This window comes from Loxodonta africana, chromosome X (assembly GCF_030014295.1).
Source record: "Loxodonta africana isolate mLoxAfr1 chromosome X, mLoxAfr1.hap2, whole genome shotgun sequence".
In the NCBI taxonomy this organism is placed as follows: Eukaryota; Metazoa; Chordata; class Mammalia; order Proboscidea; family Elephantidae; genus Loxodonta; species Loxodonta africana.
The window spans coordinates 141,055,546-141,082,308 of record NC_087369.1 but is presented as its reverse complement, the minus strand read 5'-3'; the positions used below and the strand labels follow the sequence as shown (position 1 = coordinate 141,082,308).

The 26,763-nt window shown below is 44.6% G+C and overlaps 2 protein-coding genes across 10 annotated transcripts in view; one reads left to right on the top strand and one right to left on the bottom strand.

Annotated features, from left to right (window-relative positions):
• Positions 1 to 25,142, bottom strand: part of SLC25A43 (solute carrier family 25 member 43) — a 62,847-nt gene extending 37,705 nt beyond the window's left edge. For 3 of the 9 annotated variants that reach the window (XM_003414786.4, XM_023553863.2, XM_010594667.3), the window contains exons 1-3: positions 24,868 to 25,142; positions 15,549 to 15,790; positions 11,020 to 11,192 (exon numbers count right to left, since the gene is read on the bottom strand). In XM_003414786.4, coding sequence (XP_003414834.1) covers positions 11,020 to 11,192; positions 15,549 to 15,790; positions 24,868 to 25,142 — 690 coding nt within the window. Of the gene's footprint in view, positions 1 to 1,544; positions 2,321 to 10,588; positions 10,678 to 11,019; positions 11,193 to 15,548; positions 15,791 to 16,572; positions 21,936 to 23,878; positions 24,816 to 24,867 lie in introns of those variants that run through there. The other 6 variants (XR_010319634.1, XM_064277536.1, XR_010319635.1 and 3 more) reach the window with 5 other exon arrangements.
• Positions 25,143 to 25,309: 167 nt separating this feature from the next.
• LOC100659932 (A-kinase anchor protein 17B) overlaps positions 25,310 to 26,763 on the top strand; it is a 123,875-nt gene continuing 122,421 nt past the window's right edge. The window contains exon 1 of the mRNA XM_064277531.1: positions 25,310 to 25,480. The gene's annotated coding sequence lies outside the window, so the exon portion shown is untranslated. The remainder of the gene's footprint in view (positions 25,481 to 26,763) is intronic.

Here is a 26,763-nt window from a genome sequence, read left to right as displayed (position 1 = left end):
AATGGAAATAATGAGAATGTTCATGTATTGTGAAGACTGTAACCAATGTCACTGAATAACTTGTGTAGAAACTGTTGAGCAGGAGCCTAAACTGCTGTGTAAACCTTCACAGAAAACACATTAAAATTCTATTTAAAACAAAAACAACAACAACCATGTGGAGCAGTTCTGCTCTGTACACATGCGGTCACCATGAGTTGTAACTGACTCGACGGCAATTAACAACAACATGATTTGTGAAGCATTACCAGGCACCAAGCAAAGTGGTAGGAGATTGGAATGAAGAGGAAAGTGTAGATCAAAATGGTGTCCTTCCGATCTGTCCTTTTAGCATGTTTGCCTATTTTGAAATGTGAACAGGTGTTTGTGTTGAGCTACACAGAGCCTGACTGCTACGGTAGGAGATGGAAGACCGTGCATCACCAGAGAGATGAGCATAGGCAATTTTCGATAGGGGAGAAGCAGAGGGTCCCTTAGGGAAGCAGGCTGAAGAGGGGGCAAGCCTGGGTTTCCTGTCTTCAGCGTGAGTAGGTATAGCCACACAGACTCAGGGTTCACCCAGTGGCAGTTTAGGTTCAATTCTGTACCCACAAACAGTGAGCTCTTAAAAGCCAGCCCAGAGCTTCATTCATTTTTTAACAAGTATCAAGGTGCTGTAGGGATATACAAATGTATAAGACTCCACTTCCCATAAGCAAAGAGCTTGCGATCTAGAGGAAATAATGGATATAAATGATTCTAATACAAGTGACACGGGCCATAAGAGAGTGACAGCAAGAGTGAGCTATGGGCATTCAGAAGGGGAAGAGGACTCTGCGTGGGAAGGACAGAGAAGACTCTAGGAGGTGGTTTTGATAGTGAGGAAACAGCAAAGCAATGGTGCCGAGATGGGTAAAGACAAGGCATGTGGAGAAGAGACATGGAAAATAAATTGGCTGGATCAGAGGTACAGACAGGCTAACGGTATCATTTAAAAGTGGAGTCCCTGGTAGTGCAAACAGTTAACACGCTTGGCTACCAAGTAAAAGGCTGGAGGTTTGAATCCACCCAGCGGCACCTCAGAAGAAAGGCCTGGTGATCTACTTCCCAAAAATCACCCACTGAATGCCCTATGGAGCACAGTTCTACTTTGACACACGTGGGGTTGCCGTGAGTCAGAACTGACTTGATGGCAACTGGCGGTGGTGGTGGAGGTGGCAGATTCACTCACAAAGCTCTTGAAAGAAAATAACTGTGCCCTTTGGGTGGGAGTGGTGGAGGATAGAGCAAAGATAGTATCTGCAATTATCGATAGAGCACATTGTTGGTGAACTCAGCTTCTCCTGCCCTAGACTCTCCTCTGAAGTGGTCCGGAGCACCCCTGTTGTGGCTCTACAAAGGCAAAACATCTGTGTTTATCCATTAAGAAAGCACAGCTGTCTTGGGGGTGGGAAAAGCCGCCTTTTTTTTTTTTTTCTTCATCAAACAAAAGCAACAGATATGTGTTAGAGTAGGTCAGAAGAGAGATCCATCACTGAGGCAAATCTCGGTTGAACTTTTAAGGAGCTGAGGCTCTGTGTTCTAGGCAGAGGTAACCGGCAACTGCGAATGCGAAATACACTTATCCTTAGGGGAGTTGGGGAGGTGGAACTAATCAGATAGTGTGGATTTAATTAGAAGGCTGAATAGCACAGATGTCACAAAAAAGCATCTTTTGTTTGGCCCAGCCAGTATTTAGCACTTTTTTATTTGCCAACATTGAGCAACTGGGAAATGTTACAGGAAAATCTGGATTTTAGGCTTCTCTTGAAAACTGGGCCTGCATTTCTACATGGCACCCATCCATTGGCGAAGGAACTGGCCACAGCCTCCACTGGCTCCCTCAATTTTTTTCTGCTATCCATATGTAGATGCTGATCACATTTGGAGAGTACTGTAGGGTCAGCTATCCAGAATGTTTTCTAAAGCCGTGATGGCTCAGAATATATTTGAAAGCATATTCTTTGGAGGCGTATGTCTGTTATCTAGATTTCCCTTCTCTTTTTCGCGTCACTACTGCAAGCATTTTTTTTTATTGTGCTTTAAGCGAAAGATTACAAATCAAGTCAGTCTCTCATACAAAAAGTTATACACATTTTTTTTTTACTGCAGGCATTTTTTTTTACTGTGCTTTAAGCGAAAGATTACAAATCAAGTCAGTCTCTCATACAAAAAGTTATACACACCTTGCTATGTACTCCCAGCTGCTCTCCCCCTAATGAGACAGCACACTCCTTCTGTCCACCCTGTATTCCCCGTGTCCATTCAGCCAGCTCCTGTCCCCCTCTGCCTTCTCATTTTGCTGCAGGCATTAAAAAAAAATTTTTTTTGTTTTAGGTGAAAGTTTACACAGCAAATTAAGTTCCCCTTTAACAATTTGTAAATAAATTGTTCTGTGCCATTGGTTACAATTTTTACAGTGTGCCAGCATTCTCATTATTTCCATTCTGTTTGTTCTGTTTCCATTGATATAGCTTCCCTTCCCCTCCTTGTCTTATCATCTTTGCTTTTGGGTAACTGTTGACCATTTGGTCTCATCTAGTTAACTGTTTAAGGGAGCACATTACTCATGGGTGATATTGTTTATTTTATAAGCCAATCTATTATTTGGCCGAAAGGTGACCTACAGAAATAGCTTCAATTCCAAGTTCAAAGGATATCCGAGCGTGATAGTCTCATGGGTTTCTCTAGACTCTATCAGTCCAGTAGGTCTGGCCTTTTTTAGGAATTTTGAGTTTCGTTCTACATTTTTCTCCCGTTCTACTCAGGACCTTCTATTGTGTCCCTGGTCAGAACAGTCCGTAGTGGTAGTCGGGCACCATCTAGTTCTTCTCGTCTCAGGTTTGAATAGGTTGTGGTTCCATGGGCTATTAGTCCCATGGATGCAGGCATTTGGTTTTGTAACTTCTGATATAGAGGGCGTCTGTGAAATGGGGGTGGTAAACTTGGTGAGGTTTGCATGCCTGGCCAAGCGGCTCAGGCTTTATGCTCTAGGGGCAATAAAAAAGAACACAACACAGGCAGATTGTAAGAAAATTAGTTCGACAGAAGTCTCTGTGCTGGGCTGGAAGGGGTTGAAATGAGTCTTGACCCTGGAGATAGGCTGTTCTTGTTGGGTGCTGTAGAGTCGATTCTGACTCATGGCTGACTCCATGTGTTATATATTAGAACTGCCCCATAGAGTTTTCATGACTGTAATCTTTATGGAAGCAGATTGCCAGGTCTTTCTTCCACAAAGCAGCCTGTGGGTTTGAATCACCAACCTTTCGGTTACCAGCCAAGTGCTTAACCATTGTGCTACCAGAGCTCCTTTGGAAACAGGCTACCTGGGCTTAAATCCTAGCTCAGTTACTGGATGGGTAAACTTGGGCAGGTTAAAGAATCTTTCAGTGCCTCATTGTTCTCATCTGTAAAATGGGGTTGATAATAACAGTACCTTCCTTGTAGGGATTAAATGAGATAGTGAACATTTTAAAGCACTTAGCACATATTAGTGCTCGATGCTTATGCTCATTTTTTAAATTAATCCTGTAGACCAATTAAAGGATTACTGAAATAGCTTAGGTATGAGCTAGGTTCTAGACTAGGGTAGGGGCAGTGAAAAAAGGAAGGACCAGGGGCTAGGGTGGGGGGTGTGAAGAAGAACCAACTGAGCTCAGTGCTGCCTGGATGAGAGGGAAGAGGAAGAGTCAAAGACAACTTCTAGATTTCTAGCCTGGGTGACTGAGGGAGTGATGGTATTAAAATGGAAAACTAGAAAGAAAGTTTTAGGAACAGGGTAAGTCAGTCTGATATATAACAATTTAGAGATGACAGTCAAATGACAATGTCCAGCAGGCAGTGGGAAAAGTAGGACCAGGGCTCTGGGGAATGGTCAGAACTGGAGATGCAGAGCTGAGCACGAGAAAGCATGATAGGGGATGAGCTCTATGAGGGCTCATGAACAAAGTGCCCGTGTCCAGTTCAGCAAAGGCAGCACAAGGTGTTAAGCATTTCAGTCCAATCTGGCATCTCTGTCTCTGCAGGCTTGGGCCTCGGTTCATTCACTGACCATATATATATTCTGCTTGGTCAGCTGTGTCACTGGGATACCACCTTTGGTCCTTCATCATCTGTGCTCTCAATTCAAATGCTGACCTGGCCCAATCCTGCTTATCTGACGAGCCTTGAATGGGTCAAAGTCCACCGGGGTATAAAGCAACAGGCGGATAGCTTGGTTTTATGTTTGAGGAAATGGAGACGCCTAATACGGACAGCAGGAGAGAGTATCAGGCAGAGTTGTGAGGCGTGCCTCCTCCCTGAGCCTTTCGGAGGTCTGCTTGGCTCCCAGGCGCTCACGTTCTAGGCTGCTCCCTGGACTGTCTGGCAATGTCTCCCAAATTGTCTCCTTTTTTCCTCCACATGCACCTGTCCAGGGTACCATTTTCTCAGGACTCCCTCGTCCTTAAGAGGGGCCCACAGATTAATTAGATAAATCAATCTCTCTCAATATTTACCCCTCCTCTAGGGTCACTATGAGCTGGAATTGACTCAACAGCAACGGGTTTCTATGTCTTCTAGAAGGCCTGGTGGAACAGTGGTTAAGCACTCTGCTGCTAACTGAAAGGTCAGTGGATCGAAACCACCAGCCACTCTGCAAGGGAAAGATGTGGCAGTTTGTTTCAGTAAAGATTACAGCCTTGGAAACCCTATGGGGCAGTTCTACTCTGTCCTATGAAAACACAGTAGAACTCATAGGGTCACTATGAGTCGGAATTAACTCGATGGCCATGGGTTTTGGTCTGGGTCTTAAGTCCTCTTAATACACTAAGTGCTGCCAGCACTGGGCCAGGTGTTGAAGATACAAAGATAAAAAGGCCAGGACCTACCTGGAAGAGCTTGAGCTAAAATGCACTGAAGTGTGGAGAGGGCAATTTTAGGCAGGGTGGGCTTGGATGACTCCTTCCATTTGTGCACAGGGCTGACTTCCCTACCCCCTTCCCACCAGAAACCATTCTACCAAAACATGCACATGCATATGTTACCTCCCCATTCTCTAGGAGCCAACCAGAAGCCAAGGCAAGAAAAAGAAAAAGGAATAAAATAACTAAGTATGGTGATGGAAGGGCGCAGCTGGTTAAACAAGACTTGTGATTATTGCCATTAGTGTTGAAAGCAGTTCCAACCTGAGGTGGCATTAAATGGGCACAGTGTGTGTGTGTGTGTGTGTGTGTGTGCGCGCGCGCACGCAGGGGGGATAAAAGTACATTAGGAGAGTGAGGCATTCAGACAAAGTGGCCAGTCAGGGTGGGGCTTGAGAACATTCCCTGTCTAGCTGGTTATCCAAGACACCTGATGTTGATTTGCTTCCGGAAGGGCGGTACAACAAGGAAGCCAACGGAATGCAAATGTTATCATTAAGTGTGCTTACGTCAGAGCAGCCTGGTTGCTCTGCAAAGGTCCCTCATTACAAATTCTGTTGGCAAACCCTGCTCCCATGGGGGGAGACTATCCTTAAAGCTCTCTCAGAGAATTTTGCATTGTGTGCTTTGCAGAAAACGAAACAGAATTTAGGGTTAGTTTGTTGTTTCTAGGCCCCTTATCCTCCAAATGGATGTATTTTGAGCAGGGATCATGAGGTTGTTAACTGGACTGAGAGATCCCTGAACTGCAAAGCTCGAATACCCACATAGTGCTGACGTATGCGCTACTGACTACAGCGCCATCTAATGGTTAGAGAAAGCAATACCATGTTTGCATTTAAGGGCAGCCCTGTGGTTCTGTCTTGGGGGTGGAGTTTTCCAAAATATAGGATGGACAAGGTATTATTATGTTTATTAACCCCTGAAAAAAGAAAACTTTAACCAAAACCCTAGGAATTCACTTCCTTTATGATTGGATGGCACTTATGATACTATTCATACTTAGATGCTGATCATATTTTGTGGAAACAGCACAATTAACCTCTTTGGAGTTTTTTTTTTTTTAACATTATGACTTTGCATTTATTTGAAAGTTTTCTCAAAGCTCTGTGTGTGCATTATCTAGAAGGCTCCCCGTACACAAGAAAATGTTACCAATATTACCCCTAAGTATCCACTTCTAGTGTATCTTAGGAGCCCTGGTGGCACAATGGTTAAGCACTGAAAGGTTGGCCGTTCAAGCCCACGCAGTGGCTCTGTTGGAGAAAGACCTGGAAATCTGCTGCCATAAAGATTATAGCTTAGGAAACCCTATGCAGCCGCTCTACTCTGTCGCATGTGGTCGCTATGAGTCAGAATCAACTCAACAGCAACGAACAGCAACAGTGTACCCTACTCCAGTTTGTAGGAGATCACTGTGGTAAGGATATATTCTAGTGGAGAATGTAGCGCTGGCTAGATCGTCCCAGAGGAGGCCACTGTTCTAGCTCCCAGGTGGAGAAAGGAAAGCTTAAAGTTTATTGGGAAGACTGAAATCCCCACCCCCATGTTTAGATGTCACTGAGCTTCACCTGAAACGGTTTCGCATGTGACTCCCCTTCCCCCACAGCTCAAAGCCCTGGTTTTTTTGCTATGGGCAGAAGGAGCTCTGGTGGTGCAGTGGCTAAGCACTTGGCTGCTAACTGAAAGGTCGGTGGTTTGAATCCACCAGCTACTTTAGGGGAGAAAGATGTGGCAGCATGCTTCTGTAGAGGTTTACAGCCTTGGAAACCTTATGGGATCACTATGAGTCAGAATCTACTCAAACGCAGTGGGTTTGGTTTTGGTGGGCTGGTTATGCGCAGAAGGAGCTCTGGTGGTGCAGTGGTTAAGCTCTTGGTTGCTAACCGAAAGGTCAGTGGTTCAAACCCTCCAGCTGCTTTGGGGGAGAAAGATGTGGCAGTCTGCTTCCGTGAAGATTACAGCTTGGAAACCCTGTGGGGCAGTTCCATTCCGTCCTATAGGGCTGCTATGAGTTGGAATCAACTCAACAGCAATGGATTTGGTTTTTGGCTATGGGCAGGAAGGAAGCTGAGCTCACCACACCTCGAGCGATGTTCTAAGAGGTGGTGGAAAGTGCTAGAGAGATGCCCCTGGCTCCACTATTTCAAAAAGTGATCCTCGAAGCATGGATCACTGATATTCTTTGTTTCATGCATTTTCTGATGAGCAACCAGTGAGAACCTATTCTCATTCCTGACAGTAAGTGAGATTTGGGGGGCCAGGATTTTAAATAAAATGAATAATATCCTTGTAGTATACCATACTTCCTTCCCACTCCACCCCCCCTTTTTTTAAAGAAGTTATCTTTCTGAGAAAAGAGTATAATTATTATACGAGGAAAACAACTTTTCCAAGGGCTGAACCATAGGAAATTGTCATTTATGTATGTCAAGAAGGCCAAATATTGGCATTTTCCTCTTGTTGAACCTAATGCATGAAGACTGAAACTAAAGCAGGGATATAATATATTCCTGAATAAAAGATTGAATATTTTATACAAAATTATTACAATTTTATAGGTTTGACAGAATTCTAATCAAAATCAGAAGCTAATTGTAAAGTTAATCAGGACGAATGAGGATAACCAAGGAAATGTTCAATAATCAAGGAAATGAGAAGAATAATCAATGAGGATGAGGATAACCAAGGAAATGTTCAATAATCAAGGAAATGAGAAGAATAATCAGTGAGGATGAGGATAACCAAGAAAATAATCAAGGAAATGTTGTAAAGAAGACCAATGAGGAGGTGCATGCCCTGTCAGATATTAAAATGTATTATAAAACTATAATAATTGAAATAGTGTGGTACTGACTTAAGAACAGACTGACAGATCAACATAACAGAACACACAGCTCAGAGATAAACCCTAGAATATCTGAACATTTAGTGTGTGGTAAAAGTTGGATCAGAAAGTAGTGGGGAAAAGAAAGATTATTCAAAAACTGGTGCCTGAATAACTGGTAAACCACTTTTTTAATAGCTAGATCATTATCTGACATCCTAACTCAGATAAATTCTAAATGTATTAAACTGTTAAATGTAAAAATTACAACAGAGAAGCATTAAAAGAACACATAAGTAAATATTCATATGATTGTGGGATATGAAGGCTTTTTAGGCAGAAAAGCAAAGTCTGGAAACAAAGAAAAAGTAATAGATATAATTGCACAAAGATTTAAAAAATATGTACAACAACAACACATAAACAGCATTAGAAGCCAATGTTAAACTGTGCAAAATATGTGCAATGTATGACAAAGGAAGAAAAGCCTGGTGATCTACTTCAGGAAATTAACCTATCAAAATCTTGTGGATCACAACAGAATATTGTCTGACTTGCTCGCTTTGGACACATCATCAGGAGGGATACACTGTTAAGGAAGACATCATGTTTGGTGAAGTAGAGGGCCAGTAAGGGCGAAAGAGACCCTCAATGAGATGGATTGGCACAATAGCCACAATGATGGACTCTAACATGTCGGCAATTATGAGGATGACAAAGGACCAGACAACATTTCGTTCTGTTGTACATAAGCTCACGAGTCGGAGTTGGCACGATGGTATCTAACTACCTACCTGTCTATATCAATGGGAAAGTGTTAATATTCTTAATATATAGACTTCTTACTAATCAATAAAAAAAGCTAAATTGGCAACTGATATATGGAAAATATGCAACTCCACTTATACTCAATGAAATTAAAATTAAAACAATATGATACCATTTTTCAGCTATTAGGTTCACAGTGATTTTAAATAGTGACAATAATTAATGTTGATGGGAATATAGGAGTTAAACCAGTCTCACTTACTGCCAGTGGGAATGTAAACTGTTACCACCTTTCTGGAGTACAACTTGTATTAAGAGCCTTGGAATTATTCCTATCTTCTGACCCAAGTCAATTTCTGGGAATAGGGTATCATCACAGATGTGAAAAAATAGAAGAGTGTTCTTTGTAATGTAATTATACTAAATAATTAGAAACAGCCTAAATATTCAAAAAGAGGGAAACTGAAAGCAAGATACTAATTTTTATATATTTCCACTGCCATCAAGTCGATTCTGACTCTGACCGACCCCCTAGGGTTTCCAAGTCTGTAAATCTCTACGGAAGCAGACTGCCATACCTTTCTCCTGTGGAGCCACCAGTGGTTTCAAACCTCCAACATCCTGATTTGCAACCAAGCACCTTAAACACTGTGTCACCAGGGCTCCTTAATTTTTATATATAGTATGAACAAAATTTTGTAAAAAATAACCTTACATATACATGTATTATATACAGTGAAACCTGTGAGAACTGGAACTCAAATGGACTGCCTTGTTTTGCTGGGTCTCACAAGTTTTTCGCCTTTGATGGTGCAGTCTTACCACTTTTTCACTGCTCTCTATTAGTGGAAAATATTTGAGCTTTCCTTCTCCGATGGGGTTTCCGCCTTACATAGGTTCCAGCTTTCTCAGGTTTTACTGTATATATTTATATTAATACATATATATAGATACATAAAAGAAAAATTATTGATCATTATAATCCATGGGTGTTAGCTTTATGGGTATTTTCTTTTTTGCACTTTTTTATTTCCCAAATTTTCTACAATTAATGTGCATTACTTTTAAAATGAGAAAGAATGGTTTTTATAAATAAGCATGCAAAAAAAAAAATTTTTTTAAGCAGGCTCTAGGAGTCCTGATGGCGCAGCGGTTAAGCACTCAGGTTCTAATTGAAAGGTCAGCAGTTGGAACCCACCAGCTGCTCCGCGGGAGAAAGATGTGGCATTTATCGATTGTATAAATCAAGATTTATCGAGTGTATAAAACAATTTATCAATTGTATAAATCAAGACTTCCCCCAGAAGAGGCCAAGGAGGCAAGTAAGCCTGGGGAAGCCCAGTTTTAAGGGAGGCGAAGGGAGAGTTAGCAGGGTTAAGGGACAAAGCAAGGTTGCAGCCCTGTTTAGACTCTAACCCTGCCCCTACTATACAGATGGGGCTGTAACCCCCCAACCTTATTTGAGTCAATCTGATTTTTCTTTTCTCAAAATTGTCTTATTCTAGGCTAAGCCAATTATTCACTTTGGAGCCCCTGATACCAGGCTTTTGTCTCCATGGTCTATAGAGAAAACGGGAGTTTTTCCAGGTAATGATTAGGGAAATGCATGCCCAATCCCACTGTAACAGTGACCCATTTGAAATGACAGTTACTTCCTCAGTCAAGGAATCAGGGACTATTGAACCACTGATATTTATGTTGTTGTTGTCTTATGCCATTGAGTCAATTCTGACTCATAGTGACCCTATATGACAGAGAACTGCCCCATAGGGTTTCCTGGACTGTAATCTTTATAAGGAGCCCTGGTGGCTAATAGAAAGGTCGGGGTGGTTCAAGCCCACCAGCCACTCCATGGGAGAAAGATGTGACAGTCTGCTTCTGTGAAGATTTACAGCCTTGGAAACCCTATGGGGGTGTTCTACTCTGTCCTACAGGGTCAGTATGAGTTAGAATTGACTTGATGGCAGTGGTTTTTTTTTAATCTTTATGGGAGCAGATCACCAGGTCTTTTCTCCTGTGGAGCTGCTGGATGAGTTCAAACTGCTGACCTTTCGGTTAGCAGCCAAGTGCTTACCCCTTGCACCACCAGGGCTCCTTCCTGATATCTCTAGTTCCCAGATTATTTTCCATCTCTCCAGGCTGTTTCACTGAGGTAAGGTGCAGCTGTTGAGGCAGCAAGGGGAGCTAAAGTGAGCAGGCTCATTCTACTTCCTGTTGGTCTTAGAGGAAGGAGAACCACATGTAATGTAATGGGTGGTGGGGGCCATATTACATTAGAGGAAGGAAAAGTGCCTCTCACCTGGAGAGGGGGAGGGGGCGTGGCTTGGCTTGGGCTAGAGCCAATAGGCTTGAGGTTAGCAGCAGCAAGTAGGGGGTGGCAGTTTGCGTGGTATTTGTATAAGCAGTCCCGATCTCCTTGGAAACCCGGCATCACTCAGGGTTGGGGTCCTTTGTACTTGCTACCCACCCACAAAAGCTTCACGTCGCCCCTCCCCAACTCCTCACCTGCATCTTCCTCTTCACCGTGTCAAAGGGAAAGGAGAGGGTCTGCGTCACTGCAGCAGCCAGACAGACATTGGCAAAGTTCTGGAGGAGAGAGAACCGATCTCGGGGTCCATTCCAGATTTTCTCTAGGTTCATGTAAACAAGAAGGGAGCCAGCAGAGAATGGAAGAGCACCTGCAAAACAAGGCCAGGAAGACGCTGCCTATGTCTAAAAAAAAAAAAATTTTTTTTTTTGGAGACCCTAAATTCTGTGGGGAATCCAGGGAAAGTAAACAGGTGGGGCCTTGAGCTTATTAAAAATCACTCCAACCAGCCCTGGGGCAGGGACTGGAAGGCAGGAGGGAACAGGAAAGCTGGTAATAGGGAACCCAGGGTTGAGAAGGGAGTGTGTTGACATTTTGTGGGGTTGTTAGCCAATGTCATACAACAATGTGTGTACTGTTTGATGAGAAACTAGTTTGTTCTGCAACCCTTCATTTGAAGTACAAAAAAAAATCATTCCAACCGAAGGAACACGAGGGAACTTTCTTGCATGATGATAATGCTCTATATTATGATAGGGATTTGTGTCATTTGTTAGAATGCATCAAATGTCTCACTAAAGATTTGTGCGTTGTACTGTAAATTTTACTTAAAAATAATCATACACAAATATTACAATCTAGTTGATGATACACATGCTGAAGGGTTTAGGGGTAAAGCGTACTGATGTTTGCAGTTTACCCTGAAATCATTAAACAAATAAAATGGACTACTGAATGGCTGGGCCATTGGTAGTTCAGGTAGAATTCTCGCCTTTCACGTGGGAGACCCAGGTTTGATTCCTGGCCAATGCACCTTGTGCGCAGCCACCAGCCGTCTGTCAGTGGAAGCTTGTGTGTTGCTACGATGCTGAACGGGTTTCAGCAGAGCTTCTGGACTAAAGCAGACTAAGAAGAAAGGCCTGGCAATCTACTCCCAAAAATCAGCCAATGACAACCCGATGGATCACAAAGGTCTGATCCACAATGCATCATGGGGATGGCACAGGACTGGGCAGGGTTTCATTCCATTCTGCATGGGTTCACCATGAGTCGGGGGTGACTCAATGGCAGCTAACAACAACAGTGATTGGCTAGAGGAGAGAACAGATGGATAGATAGGTGACAAAGCAAATATAGCAAAATATTAACTGTAAGATCCAATTGGTGGGTATGTGGGTGCTTACAATTCTTTTAACTTTTCTGTATGTTTGAAACTAATAAAATAAATAAATAAAATGTTGAAAAAAAATCACTCCCACATACACAAAAAACCCAAAACTTAGTGGACAGTACCTAATCAAGTTTTGGAGGTTAGGCAGGAGTGGTCTCTATTTGGGAAGAAAGGATTTTGGGAAAAATGGATAGTTAGAGGTTCTCAGCAGTGAGGGAGCTGAACTGACCTCACCTTTGGTAATGACATAGTTATATTAGGGCTCAGTGGACCTTACACTATGTGGCATTATCACCTTTCTAGGGAAAGATGGTGAATCAAGTAGTGCAGTAGGTAGCACTTTCAGAAACTTCTAGAAACTCTGGGAGCCATCTTAAGTTTATATAGAGACTGAATTTCTCCTTCAAAATGAGATTTAAAAGAAGGGATGACACAAGTGGGCTGCCTAGCTTTGGAAAAAAGTAATACTTATTTAATAAATGTTTATTAAAAATGACTCTCCAACTCTCCCTACCCCCCAATTTACCTTCATTCAGAAAACATTTGTGGAGCTTTTGCTATGTGCTGGGAATACAAAGGAAACCCTGGTGGCGTAGTGGTTAAGTGCTATGGCTGTGAACCAAAAGATTGGCAGTTTGAATCCACCAGCTGCTCCTTGGAAACTCTATGGGGCAGTTCTACTCTGTTCTATAGGGTCGCTATGAGTCGGAATCAACTCAACAGCAATGGGTTTGTTTGGGTTTGGGAATACAAAGAGAAGTAGGTTAATTGCTGTCCTGGAAACGTTCACTATCTAGTGAGAAGACAGCCAGGGAAAACAAATATAGCACCCCTGATATCATGGATTGAATTGTGTCCCCCACAAAATATGTGTCAACTTGGTTAGGCCATGATTCCCAGTATTGTGTGGTTGTCCTCCATTTTGCGATTGTAATTTTCCTATGTGTTGTAAATCCTAATCTCTGCTTGTGGTTAATGAGGCAAGATTAGATTATATTAAAGAGGATGAGGGTTGGATTATAATACCCTTACTAAGGTCACATCCCTGAGCCAATGTAAAGGGAGTTTCCCTGAGGTGTGGCCTGCACCAACTTTTATCTCTCAAGAGATAAAAGCAAAGGGGAGCAGAGAGTGGGGGACCTTACACCACCAAAAAAACAGTGCAGGGAGCAGAGCGCATCCTTTGGACCTGGGGTTCCTGTGCTGAGAAGCTCCCAGACCAAGGGAAGGCTGATGACAAGGACCTTCCTCCACAGCCGACAGAGAGAGAAAACCTTCCCCTGGAGCTGACACCCTGAATTCAGACTTCTAGCTTACTGGGCTGTGAGTGAATAAACTTCTCTTTGTTAAAGCCATCTGCTTGTGGAATTTCTGTTATAGCAGCAGTAGATGACTAAGACACCTCATATGTGCCATAATAGGGGGCTATATAAAGTGCTTTAGGTACAGGAGGAGAAGAGTGATTAATATTGCCTGGGGAATCAGGAAGGACATCACAGAAGAGACCTTTTGAACTGGGTCTTGAGGAATGAGTAGGAGTTCATTAGACACCAAGAGAATGGAAAGGCATTTCTGGCAGAGGGATCAGTATGTACAAAGGTGTGGAGTTATGCAAGGGAGTGTTATTTCCAGGAAATGCAAGTATTTCTGTATGGCTGGAGCATGGGTGCCTGTGGAGACATGGCAGGAAATGAGGTAGGACAGGTTGGCAGGGGCCAGGTAGTAGCCCCTCACCAGAGTCTGGAGGAAAGATGATGAGAGCGTTGCCTAAGGCAGAGGGGATGGGGATGGAGAAGCGGGGATAGACTTGAGAGCTAAGAGGTCAAATTGACAGGACTTGACTGTGTGAATTGAGAATGGAGTGGGAGCAAAAACTGAAGTGATTCCTGGGTTTCTTCTGGCTTGAGCCACTGGGTGAAAGGAAGGGAGTATCATTCACTAGGGAATACAGGAGGAAGAGCAGGTTTGAGACAAACAAGGACATCAGGTTTGGTCTGGAATTTGAACCTGGGTGGTGCAAATGGTTAATGTGTTTGGCTACTAACCAAAAGGTTGGAGGTTTGCCTCCATCCAGAGGCACCTTGGAAGAAAGGCCTGGTGATCTACTTCCAAAAAATCAGCCATTGAAAATCCTATGGAACACAGTTGTGTTTTGACACAGACATGGGGTTGCCATAAATCTGAACCAGCTCCACAGCAACTGGCAATGAAGGTGTCCAAGAGCAGATAGATATTCATGCTGCTATTGGAAACTGGTATAAGTCAGTGGTTAAGACAGAGGGCTGTGGAGTCATATTGCTAGGTTCTTCCACTCTCTATCTCTGTGACCTTGGGCAAATCACTTAGCTTCCCTAAGCATCTATTTCTTCATCTGTAAAATGAGGCTTAAATGGGATTGTATATGGAGCATTTAGCAAAGTACCTGGCACATAGTAAACCAAAAACTAGATGTGCTGCCGTTGAGTCAATTCCAACTCATAATGACCCTATAGGATAGAGTAGAACTGCCCCATAGAGTTTCCAAGGAGCGCCTGGTGGATCTGGACTGCCGACCTTTTGGTCAGCAGCCATAGTAGCTCTTAACCACTGCACCACCAGGGTTTCCAGCACATAGTAAGCACCCAATAAATGTTAGTCGTTGTTGTTACAGAGACAGAGATTGGGAGTCATCAGAATATACTGATGCTTGTTTGAGCCATGAGCTTAGATGAGGCCACCTAGGAAGGGTATACAGGGTGAGAAGGAAGCTACGGTAGAGGGTGAGAAGGAAGCTAAGGAAGGAGCTCAGGGCAATATGTAGGGGGCTGGCAGCATTAGATGAACTAGAGGACCACAGGAGTCAGATGAGAAAGCTGCCAGAGAGGTGGGAAGACACCCAAGAGGTGGTAGGGTCCTAGAAGTTTCCATAAGGGGTGATCAGTCTAATCAAATCCTGCAACAAAGGTCAGATAAAGGATTGAATGTCTACTTGATTTGGCAGTTAGAGGATCCCTGGTGACCTATGTGTATGTATAGCCCCAGCAAAGGGACATACACACACACTAAAGACTTCTTCCTGTAATCAGATAGGGAGTGTTTAGGCTCATGCTCCTTCCAGTTTGTACTAAGGCATCTCCAGTTTCTGCCCTACTCCCCTCTCTGGGCTGTGACTAGCCAAAGTTAGGAGTGAGGTATATGGTTATGGAATAGAATGAAGCTAATTGGCTCTATGTAGATTGAATCCATACAACCTTGACCTCAGTAAATCAATTTAACTGGTCACAAAGGTATATAATACATTCATATATATCAAAGAACATAGCCTTTTCTTGGACAAGGTGAGAAGTTTCATCTTACCTAAAACAGTGAGGGAAACCCCTCGATAAAGGGCCAGGAACCCTTCCTGTTGATAAATAGTAGCCAAAGCATGGAGGATGCCTTTATAAGATGGTTCCAGCATGTTCTGTACAATCAACCGGGTTTTGATGAGGTCTGTAGGGTATGTCACAATGGTGGACACCATGCCTGCAAGACTCCCAGCCATGATGGAGCTCCACTGGGAAATACGGCCCAAGTCGTCTGTGAACAGTATTACAAACCTGGGAGAAAAGGGGGAAAGCTCAAGGGAGTCAGTTATGGATTGTGCTAGAGTGTTCAACACTGCTTCTTGCAACATTTCCCAGCATTTTAAGGTGTTTTACAAAGTGAAAATTACTACATTAATGTATTAGGAGCAATGAACAACAGATTTAATTCTACTATATTTATATAATGCTATGAGTCAGAATTGACTTGATAGCAACGGGTTTGGGTTTTTTTGGTTTAGTTAGCTATGAGGTCCCTGGATGGCACAAGCAGTTTGCACTTATCTATGAACCAAAAGGTGGACAGTTCAAACTGACCCAGCAGTGCCGCAGCACAAAGGCTTGGTGATCTGCTTCTGTAAAGATTACAGCCAAGAAAACTCTATGGAGCTTAGTTCTACTCTGACACACATGGATTCACCATGAGTCAGAATCAACTTGATGGTAACGGGTTTGGTTTTAACTAGCTTTAAGGAAGAGACGGCCAACCTTCTTATTTATATCTACCCTAAATCTTTCCCACTTCAGTTTTAGCCCTTTCTCCTTTTATCTGCATAACTGTCAACTCTGGCTTGCCTGTGAGGAGTAAATACACAGAAGTACTTGCCCAACACTGAACTGGAATGTACACCTTTGGTTCTGTTGAAACTTGAAAGGAATACAATTGCTTGAATTAATAATTTTGAGCACCCTTAGTAATTAGGTGTTTAAAATGTATTGGTTTAACGACTATAAGAGAAGGCGTTCCGCGTCACTAGTTATCAGGGAAATGACAAGTCAAAACAATTACAACATACCATGGTCCAACCAGCAGACTGGCAAAGATGACAAAGTCTGATGATATCAAGTGATGGTGAGGATGTGTGGAAACAGGAACTCTCATTCACTGCCAGTTCAAGTGCAAATTGGTATGGCCACTTTGCAGTATCTAGTAAAACTAAAAAGACACCTACCTTCACCCCAGAAAGTCCACTTCTAGGAGCATACCCTAGAGAAACTCTTGTACATGTTCATATGAAGACATATAAAAGGACGTTAACTGCAACACTGTAAATGCGAAAAAGCTCAAACAACCTAACATTAGTAGGGGTAATGGATAAATTGTGTAAGTGGGTTCAGACATTTGCGATCAACAGGGTTTTCATTAGCTGATTTTCAGAAGTAGATTGCCAGGCCTTTCTTCCTAGTCTGTCTTAGTCTAGAATCTCCACTGAAACTTGTTCAGCATCATAGCAACACCCAAGCTTCCACTGACAAACAAGTGGTGGCTGTGCGTGAGGTGACAATCGGTTGTGGAGTCAAATTGTGGGGTATCTACTATTTGATGCATTTGAAAACCATCCATGAGGTATTATTCATTTGTTACAAAAACCTAGTTCCTAATAGACTCTTCTGAGTAAACTTTTGATCCTAAATGCAAGTACAGGCAGTCCCTGGGGTATGAATGAGATCTATTCCTAAGAATGTCCCTAAGTCGAATTTGTAGGTAAGTTGGGATAGGTGCATATGGTTCTTAATGAGCCTTACTTTAGTGCAAGAAAAGGAGTCCTGGTGGCACAGTGGTTAAGTGCTCAGCTGCTAACCAAAAGGTCAGCATTTCGAATCTACCAGTTGTTCCCTGGAAACCCCATAGGGCAGTTCCACTTTATCCTATTGGGTCGCTAAGAGTCAGAATTGACTCAGTGGCAGCGGGTTTTAGTGCAAAAAAAGGTTTGAAGCCTTTTCAATGATTTAAAAGCTGCACATGTAGCAAGTGAAGGCCATTGTGATCAAGAATCTGTTGCAGGACAACTGTTTCAAAATAAGGGCAAATTTACATAACATTAAAGGGCAAGTAAGTCCGGAGCAGATATTTCAGCTGTGGAATGGTGGACAGAACCAGGGTTTCAAACTGGTTAGTTCCAGTTGGAATCCCTGCTGAGAATTTGCAATTCTAACAAGTTCCCAGGGGATGCTAATATGGCTGGTTAGGGACTGATTCTGAGAACCACTAGTAGAGCAGTGGTTCCCAAAATTTATTATACATAAGAATCACCTGGGGGTCTTGTTAAAATGTAGATTCTGATTCAGTATCTCTGGGATAGAAATGCAAATTCTCAGCAGGGGCTTGGATAGGAACAAAACAGTTTGTTCTGGTTCAAACCCTGCACAGAACCCTACAGTAGGAAGCCAGAAGATCTGTTTTAAGCTCTCTGAAGGAACAAATTACTGGGCTGAGGGCTGTGGGGACCACGGTCTCAGGGAACATCTAGCTCAATTGGCATAACATAGTTTATAAAGAAAACGTTCTACGTTCTACTTTGGTGAGTAGCACCTGAAGTCTTTAAAGTTTTCGAGCGGCCATCTAAGATACTCCACTGATCTCACCCCTTTGGGAGCAAGGAAGAATGAAGAAAACTGAAGATACAAGTGAAAGATTAGTCCAAAGGATTAATGGACCACATCTACCACTACCAGACTGAGTCCAGTAGATGTTTCCCAGGCACGACCACCAACTGCTCTGACAGGGATCACAATAGAGGGTCCCGGACAGAGCTAGAAAAAAATTCTAACTCATGAAAAAATACCAGACTTACTTGTCTGACAGAGACTAGAGAAACCCCAAGAGTATGGCCCTTGGACACCCTTCTGGCTCAGTAATGAAGTCACTCCCGAAGTTCACCCTTCAGCCAAAGGTTAGACAGGCCCATAAAACAAAGCGAGACTAAAGGGGCACACCAGCTCAGGGGCAAAGATGGGAATCCAAGAGGAGACAGGCAAGCTGGTAATGCTGAACCCAAGGTTGAGAAGGGGAGAGTGTTGGCATGTTGTGGGGTTGTCAACCAATGTCACAAAACAATTTGTGTATTAACTGTTTAATGAGAAACTAGTTTCCTCCGTAAACCTTCATCTAAAATACAATAAAACAAACAAACAAACATCTATAAAAGACCAGAAGGTCAACAATTATTCTAAAGGAAAGATGAGAAGAAAAGGGAGCAGGGAAACTAGAGTACTTGAAACCAAATAACCAGAGAGCAATTAAAGAGAATGGTTACACATTGTGAAAAATGTAACTAACGGCACTGAACAATTAGTGTAGAAATTGTCAAATGGGAACCTAATTTGCTGTGTAAACTTTCACCGAAAACAATAAAATATTATTTTAAAAAAGATGTAGATTCTGATTCAGTATCTCGGGGGTAGAAATGCAAATTCTCAGCAGGGGTTTAGACTGGACTGAACAGGTTCGTTCTTGTTCAAACCCCTGGACAGAGCCCTGGAGTAGGAAACCAGAAGATCTGGTTTCAAGCTCTAGCATTGCCACTAACTGTGTTTGCAGACAAGTCATTTACCCACTCCATTCCTTGAACATTCTGAATGTTTATGCTATGTTCAAATCCATGACCATAGGCTGTATCATTAACTCCAGTCAACTGTTTTGCAAATTCACAGTCAGGACAGAGTAGAAATGAATCAGCATAACGATGGACCAAAGGTGTCATCTTCGGCACTGTGATCAATCAACCACTTTGCTTTCCGTCTAACTATGCCTTACCCCAAACCAAAAACCAAACCCGTTGCCATCGAGTCAATTCTGACTCATAAGAACTCTATAGGACAGAGTAGAACTGCCCCATAGGATTTCCAAGCAGTGGCTGGTGAATTTGAACTGCCAGCTTTGTGGTTGCAGCCATAGCTCTTAACCACTGTGCCACCAGGGCTCCAACTATGCCTCTCTATTCACCAAAATATGCCCTTTTAGTTTCTGGGGGAAAAAAAATGATCTTGCAGGAAAAAATTATTAGTGAACCTAGCCTGGGTAACTATCTGTCCTTGCTTTCCCACCCATCTTGTCCTCTCCCCTCCCACTGTCACCACCCGACTTCAGGCGCCCTCAGCTGCAACTAGTGCAACAGGTTCCTAACTGGTCTTGCTGCCCCCAGGCTTCTCTCTAGTCATCCTACCCTGCCACCAGGTGACAATAATTCCTGTTGAATTGCTTTGATCACCCACACTCCCCTGGCTCAAAAATCTCCCACAGTTACCCTTGCATACCAAGTAAAGTCCAAACTCCTTAACCCAGCCCTCCAAGATCCCATTCCAACCTGCTTTTCTGGCTGTGTTACCCACTCTACCATAGACACACCTTATGCTCCAGTCACGCTGAATGCCTGCCCGCCTCTGCACCTTTGCTCAGTATGTAACTGCAATCTCTCTCCCCATCTTCACCCAGCAAACACCTACTCATTCTTCTCAGGCCAAACTCAAATATTTTTTCTCCTCTGTGAAGCCTCCTGGGTGGTACAAATGGTTAAGCACTGGGTTGAAAGTTTGGAGGTTTTAAACCCACCCAGAGGTGCCTCAGAAGAAAGGCGCAGTGATCTGCTTCCAAATGGTCACAACCATTGTTATGGACTGAACTGTGTCCCCCCGCAAAATATGTGTTGTAAATCTTAACCCCCCTACCTGTGGTTATAATCCCATTGAGGAATGGGGTTTTCTTTGTTGAGTAGCCATATCAGCAGAGGGTGTGTTTTAAACCAGTCACCTTTGAGATGGAGCCCTGGTGGCATAGTGGTTAAGAGTTCAACTGCTAACCAAAAGGCCAGCAGTTCAAATCCATCAGCCGCTCCTTGGAAACCCTGTGGGGCAGTTCTATTCTGTCCTATAGGGTCACTATTAGTCAGAATCGACTTGACAGAAATGGGTTGTTGGTTTGGTACCTCTGAGACATAAAAAGAGTACATTAGGACAGAGAATCGAGCAGAGATGGGGGAAGATAGATGCCATACTACATGAAGACCACCAAAGATCCAAGGAATAGAAGCTGAAGAGGCAAGGACCTTCCCCCAGGGCCAACACAGAAAGAAAAGCCTTCCCCTAGAGCTGGTGCCCTGAATTTGGACATCTAGCTCCCTAAACTGTGAGAAAATAACTTTGTTTGTTAAAGCCACTCACTTGTGATATTTCTGTTATAGCAGCACTAAGAAACTAAGACAGCCATGAAAACCCTGTAGAGGGCTTTCTACTCTGAAACGCGTGGGGTCACTGTGAGTCGGCATCACCTTGCCAGCAACTGGTGGGCGTGGCAGTCTTTGCACCTCCCTCCTCCTCATCCCGCATCAGGAGTGTAACTTTCTGCGATACTTTATCCACGCCAATCATATCCCACCTGTGTATTATGGTTACGGGCACACCGGTTTCATTCTTCCGGTACCTTGTAAGTTCCTGGGGCATACGGACCATGGCCCTTTCATCTTTGCCTTGTCCCCAGCATCATACACACCAGTAAACAACCTGTTGCTGTGGAGTCGGTTCTAACTCATGGTGACCCCATGTGTGTCAGAGTAGAACTGTGTTGCACAGGGTTTTCAATGGCTGTTTTTTCAGAAAGTAGATTGCCAGGCCTTTCTTCCAAGGCACCTCAGAGTGGACTTGAACCTCTAACCTTTCGGTTAGCAGCTGAGTGGATTAACTGTTTGCACCACCCAGGGACTCCCATCATGCAAGCAATGCATACTTAATGAGGGCTTGCTAAATTAATATCGGAGGAATGGAGAGAGAAAGGCAATGTAAAGTAATAGAAAGAGAATGGGATTTGGGGTCAGGAGGCCAGGTGGCGGAGCTCAGCTCTGTCACTGATGAGTGGTGTGACCAGTCTGAGTCCAATTCTGCACCTGTAAAATGGGAATAATAATAATGCTTCCTGGCTCTGCCCTTATAGGGCAGGAGACACGTGGTGTAAGAATCCAATGATGTACATATACTAAGTACATTCCTGGCTAGTGCACCTCATGAGTAGTCACCACTCATCTGTCTGTGGAGGCTTCCGTGGTGCTACGATGTTGAACAGGTTTCAGCAGAGCTTCCAGACTAAGATGGACTAGGAAGAAAGGCCTGGCTATCTACTTCCAAAAATTAGACAATGAAAACCCTATGGATCACAATAGTCCAATCCACAACCAATCATAGGGACAGTGCAGGAGCCCTGTGGTATAGTGGTTAGGAGCTCAGCTGCTAACCAAAAGGTCGGCAGTTCAAATCCACCAACCACTCCTTGGAAACCCTAAGGAGCAGTTCTACTTTGCTCTGTAGGGTCGCTATGAGTTGGAACCAACTCGGTGGCACCTAACAACTATATATATATATATATATATAAAATCCATTGCCATTGAGTCAATTCCGACTCATAGCGACCCTACAGGACAGAGTAGAACTGCCCCACAGAGTTTCCAAGGAGTGCCTGGTGGATTCAAACTGCCCACCTTTTGGTTCACAGCTGTAGCACTTAACCACTACGCCACCAGGGTTTCCAACATATATACACAGACTAGGTGGTTAGCAGAAAAGCCACAATACTTAAATCAGTCTTAAAGTGTTGCCTCCCCCACCCCCCCCCACCCTAATACACATTATATCCTATCCAAAGGAAGATTTCCATACCACTTTGTGGAGCACTCCCTCGGTGCTGCAAAGGGTTAAGTATTTGACTATAGGTAACCCAAAGGTTGGTGGTTCAAATCCATTCAGAGGTACCTTCGAAGACAGGCCTGGTGATTTGCTTCTGAAAGGTCACAGCCTTGAAACCCATAGATCTCCATGAGTAGGAATCGACTGGAAGGCAACTGGTTTGGTTTGGTTTTGTGGAGAAGGGGGTGAAGTGGAGAGCAAGTGAGTCATTAAAACTCAGAGTACTGTTTACAGATTACAGACCAGATATTGCTGAGGGCGAGGGGTAGGGTGGAGAGGGAAGACAGCCTTGAGAGAAATTCCATATTACCTTCCCCACTCAGAGGAAGGAAAGGTAACTTGACTCTCAGGCATAGTGTTGGCCTAGAGGAGTCAGTGATAAGGATGGTCCCACTGGGCTTGTGAGCTGCCAAATGGGCATTCCAGCTCTGGCCTCCAAAGAGAAGTGTAAAGGCAAAATCCTTTGACTGTTAAGACTACTTCTCCCAACCCTGAGCTGTTTGCCTAATTCAGAAGCAAGGCCAGTCTTCAGAGTTGGCACTGTGTCTACTGAATAAGGAACACAGGGACCATCCCAAGTACAGAAACGTCTCTACACTTTCATTCTTTTAGGTTTTGTTTTCAGTCAAAATTCATTCTTTTAGGTTTTGTTTTCAGTCTCTACACTTTTATCCTTTTAGGTTTTGTTTTCAGTCAAAATGCACAAGTCTCTGAGCTTTGAGAGAAGCTTTATTAAGGCTCATACTTTTTTTTTTGTACTTTAGATGAAAGTTTACAGAACAGTTTCTCATCAGTTAGTACACATATTGTTTTAGGACATTGGTTAACAACCCCACGACATGTCAACACTCTCCCTTCTCAACCCTGGGTGCCCTATTACCAGCTTTCCTGTTCCCTCCGGCCTTCCAGTCCCTGCCCCCGGGCTGGTGCACCCCTTTAGTCTTGTTTTGTCCCATGGGCCTGTTCAATCTTTGGCTGAAGGGTGAACCTCAGGAGTGATGTCATTACTGAGCTCAAAGGGGCCATACTCTCAGGGCTTCTCCAGTCTCTGTCAGGCCAGCAAGTCTGGTCTTTCTTTCTGAGTTAGAATTTTGTTTTACATTTTTCTCCAGCTCTGCTGGGAACCCTCTATTATGATCCCTGCCAGAGCAGTCAGTGGTGATAGCTGGGCACCATGTAGTTTTACTACACTGAGTCTGGTGGAGCCTGAGGCTCATACATTTTTAGATCTTTTCCAAAGAATGTGGCCAGTTAGGGGTGAAACAGTAAACTGAGGGGATGGTTTGCAGCTTGGGGAGGGAAGCTGCAGCCCCTGTCGGACCCCTAAGTCAAGCTTCATTTAGGTGGTGGTGGAGGATAGAGAGGAGTCCCTAGGTGCGGCAAACAGTTAAGCACACCTCAGAAGAAAGGCCTGGTGATCTACTTCTGAAAAATCAGGCATTGAAAATCCTATGGAGCGCAGTTCTACCCTGACCCACATGGGGTTGTCATGAGTTGGAACTGACTCCACTACAACTGGTTTGGTTTTGGTTATTTTGGGGGCGGGGGGTAGAGACCTGTGGCCTTTTTGTGCCAAGGGATTGGGCCTTCCCCCCTACCAAGCATTTTCTTCTGGTGCCTTTTGTCACCCAGGCACATACATACACATACCTTCATAAGGATCTCTCTCCTCCTAAGCCGGCCAAGGCACATCTTTTTCGAGTTGGTGGAAGATGGGAATGGTTAGGAGCCATCTCTCTGGAGATCTTGTCTCTCCTTTCCCCTCATTCTACCTTTTAGGCTGTCCAGCCCATAGGCCTCTCTGGGCCAGGATTGCGTTCCACAAAACTGCACCTGTTGTTAGGTGCCCTCAAGTTGATTTTTGACTTACAGCGACCCCCACATGACAGAACAAAACTGCCCCACAAGGTTTTCTAGGCTGTAATCATTTGGGGAGTAGATGGCCAGGTATTTCTCCCGAGGAGCCGCTAGGTGGTTTCAAGCCTCCGTTAGCCGCTGAGCGCTTTACTATTGCAGCACCACCAATGCTCCTTCAAACCACGCACCTAAACAAACAAAATCAACTGGCTTCTGACACATAGCGACCCCATAGGACAGAGTAGAACTTCCCTACAGGGTTTCCAAGGCTGTAATTTTCAGGGAAGAGGAGCCATGGTGGCGCAGCGGCTCAAGCACTCGGTTGCAAACCGAAAGGTTGGCGGTTGGAACCCGCCAGCCGCTCTGCAGGAGAAAGGTGTGGCAGTCCTCTTCCGTAAAGATTTACAGCCTTGGAAACCCTATGGGGCTGTTCTACTCTGTCCTGTACGGTCGTTATGAGTCAGAATCGACCTCAAGGCAACGGTTTGGTTTGGTTTTGGAATCTTTCCGGAAGCAGACTGCCACTTTCTTCCGCAGAGATAGGTTCGAGCCGCCCACCTTTCGGTTATCAGCCAAAATCCCCATAAAACTTGCAAAACCTTGGGACTGCACTTTGGGGGCCAAACTGCTCCGAGGGGCTCCCACGTGATTCCGAAGGGTGCTGTAGCCCACTAAAGGGCCCTGCCCTACGAAGCAGGGCAGCGTCGGCCAGCGGAACCCCCCCGCCGCCGAACTCTGGCTCCGCCCGGCCCCGCCCGCCCGCGCCAGCTCCCGGCTCTTACTTGCGGTAGGCGGCCAGCTGCACTGCGCTGCAGGGGAAGAGGCGCAGGCACGCCACCCCGTTCCCTTTCCAGAGGGCGCGCGGCCCCTCGGCTCGCCACACCTGGAGCCCAGTGGCCCACGGCCCCCGGGCGTGGCCGCGCATGGCGCCGACCTGGGCCAGCACGGCGGCGAGCTCCAGGGGCGCGGTGAGGCTGAGGCTGAGCGCCCCCGCCAGCCCGGCGCACAGCAGCCGTTGGCTGCCGGTCAGCCGGCTGTCCCGCCTCCACGTAGCCATCGCGTTCCGCCGGCCTCTGGGGCCGAGCCGGCAGAGCGCGCGGCTCGGGCCTGGGCCTCCCGGGCCTCCGGTGAAGGGCAGGGCAGGCGGGAGCCTCCAGGGGTCGGGCCGGGCCTCGCCCGCCCCGGCGTGGGACGGATCCGCGGGACCGACGGGAGGCCCCGCCCACACCGAGCCGGGCCTGGGTGCTGGGGGTGGGGCTGAGGACCAACACCCAGAGGGTTGAGGCCTGGTGGATTTAACGTCTGCGTTTCAGTTGTCCAGCCGGGAGTTTCGATTTTCAGATGACAAAGAGTCACCATGTTCTCACCTGGTCTGGCCAGCGAGACTTTTCCTAAGTATTCAGCGCGCCCCCGTCTCTCCTCTTGTTTGCCCTTTCTCTCTTTTTCCACCTTCCATCTCTCCCTGTTCCTCTCCTGGCTTGTGTTCCCTTACCTCCAACTTCTTTTTTGTGCCCCATGAAAAAGCCTTGGACGTTTAGCAGTGCAGAAGGAAAAAAAAACTTTCTATAATTATAGCAACCGTGGCTGCTACCCATCTGACACTTGTCAGGTATGAGTCACAATACAGCAGCCCTTAGTACGTATGTATTGTTATTGTCCTCCTTTGGAGAGGCTGTAGGTGTGGTAGTTACAACCTGGACTCTGGAACCTGCGTTAGAATCATGGCTCTGCAGCTTACTAGCTGTGTGGTCTTGGGTAAGTCACTCAGCCTGTCTGTGCGTCAGCTGCGTCATCTATAACCACCACTACCCATTGCCGTCTAGTCGACAGTGTCTTCCCCTTAGGGGTTGTTGTACGGATTAAACGAACAATGGCTGGTACGCGCAAGCACTGTATATGTGTTAGCTGTGATCAGATTTCATTTTGCAAAAGAGGAAACCAAGATGCAGAGAGACTGACTTGCTCAAAGTCACACAGCTACTATGAGAATTCAGATCTAGTTTGGTTTAATGGCAACATCCACCACAGGCTACAGTACAGGTTCACTAGGACTGTAGAGTATAACTGGAGTAGGGACGTCTTCAGTGGTTTTGTCAGCTAAGAGGAAAATAGAGGCAAAGAAGGGCCAAGAGTGACTTGACCTTGATTTTGATTAGCTTAAAGAAATTGCAGATTTCTCCGTCTCGCTTTTTAAAGGTGTGGTTGTGGGTGTGTGCATTGTTCCTTGTGTTTTATTTTCGTGCTCAGACAAATATATATTCATTTATATGAGGCTTTCTTTTTAGTTAGCAGCTGAACACTTTACCACTGTGTCACCAGGGCTCCTTTTGAGAATAGCAATGGAAGGGAAATTGGCTTTTCATTGTGCATGCTTTTGTACTATTTGTTGTTGTTGTTTTAAACCATGGGCATGAATTACCAATTTAAAAAAATTTCCAGCATCTATATTATCTCTTGAAGCATTCCCCATTGAGTGCAGCGTTTTCTGTGACATTGTCTTGCCACCAGTGGTTTTTTTGAAATAGTAAGTTCTTAAAACAAAATACAGTCTTCCTTCTATTTACGTGGTACGTGCATTCCTGAAAAAGTCTGTGTAATAAACACAGTGCAAAAAAAAATTTTGCATTTATGAGTAAAGCAGAGTTAAGTTCTCAACTCAGATCATTATAAACAGGTTT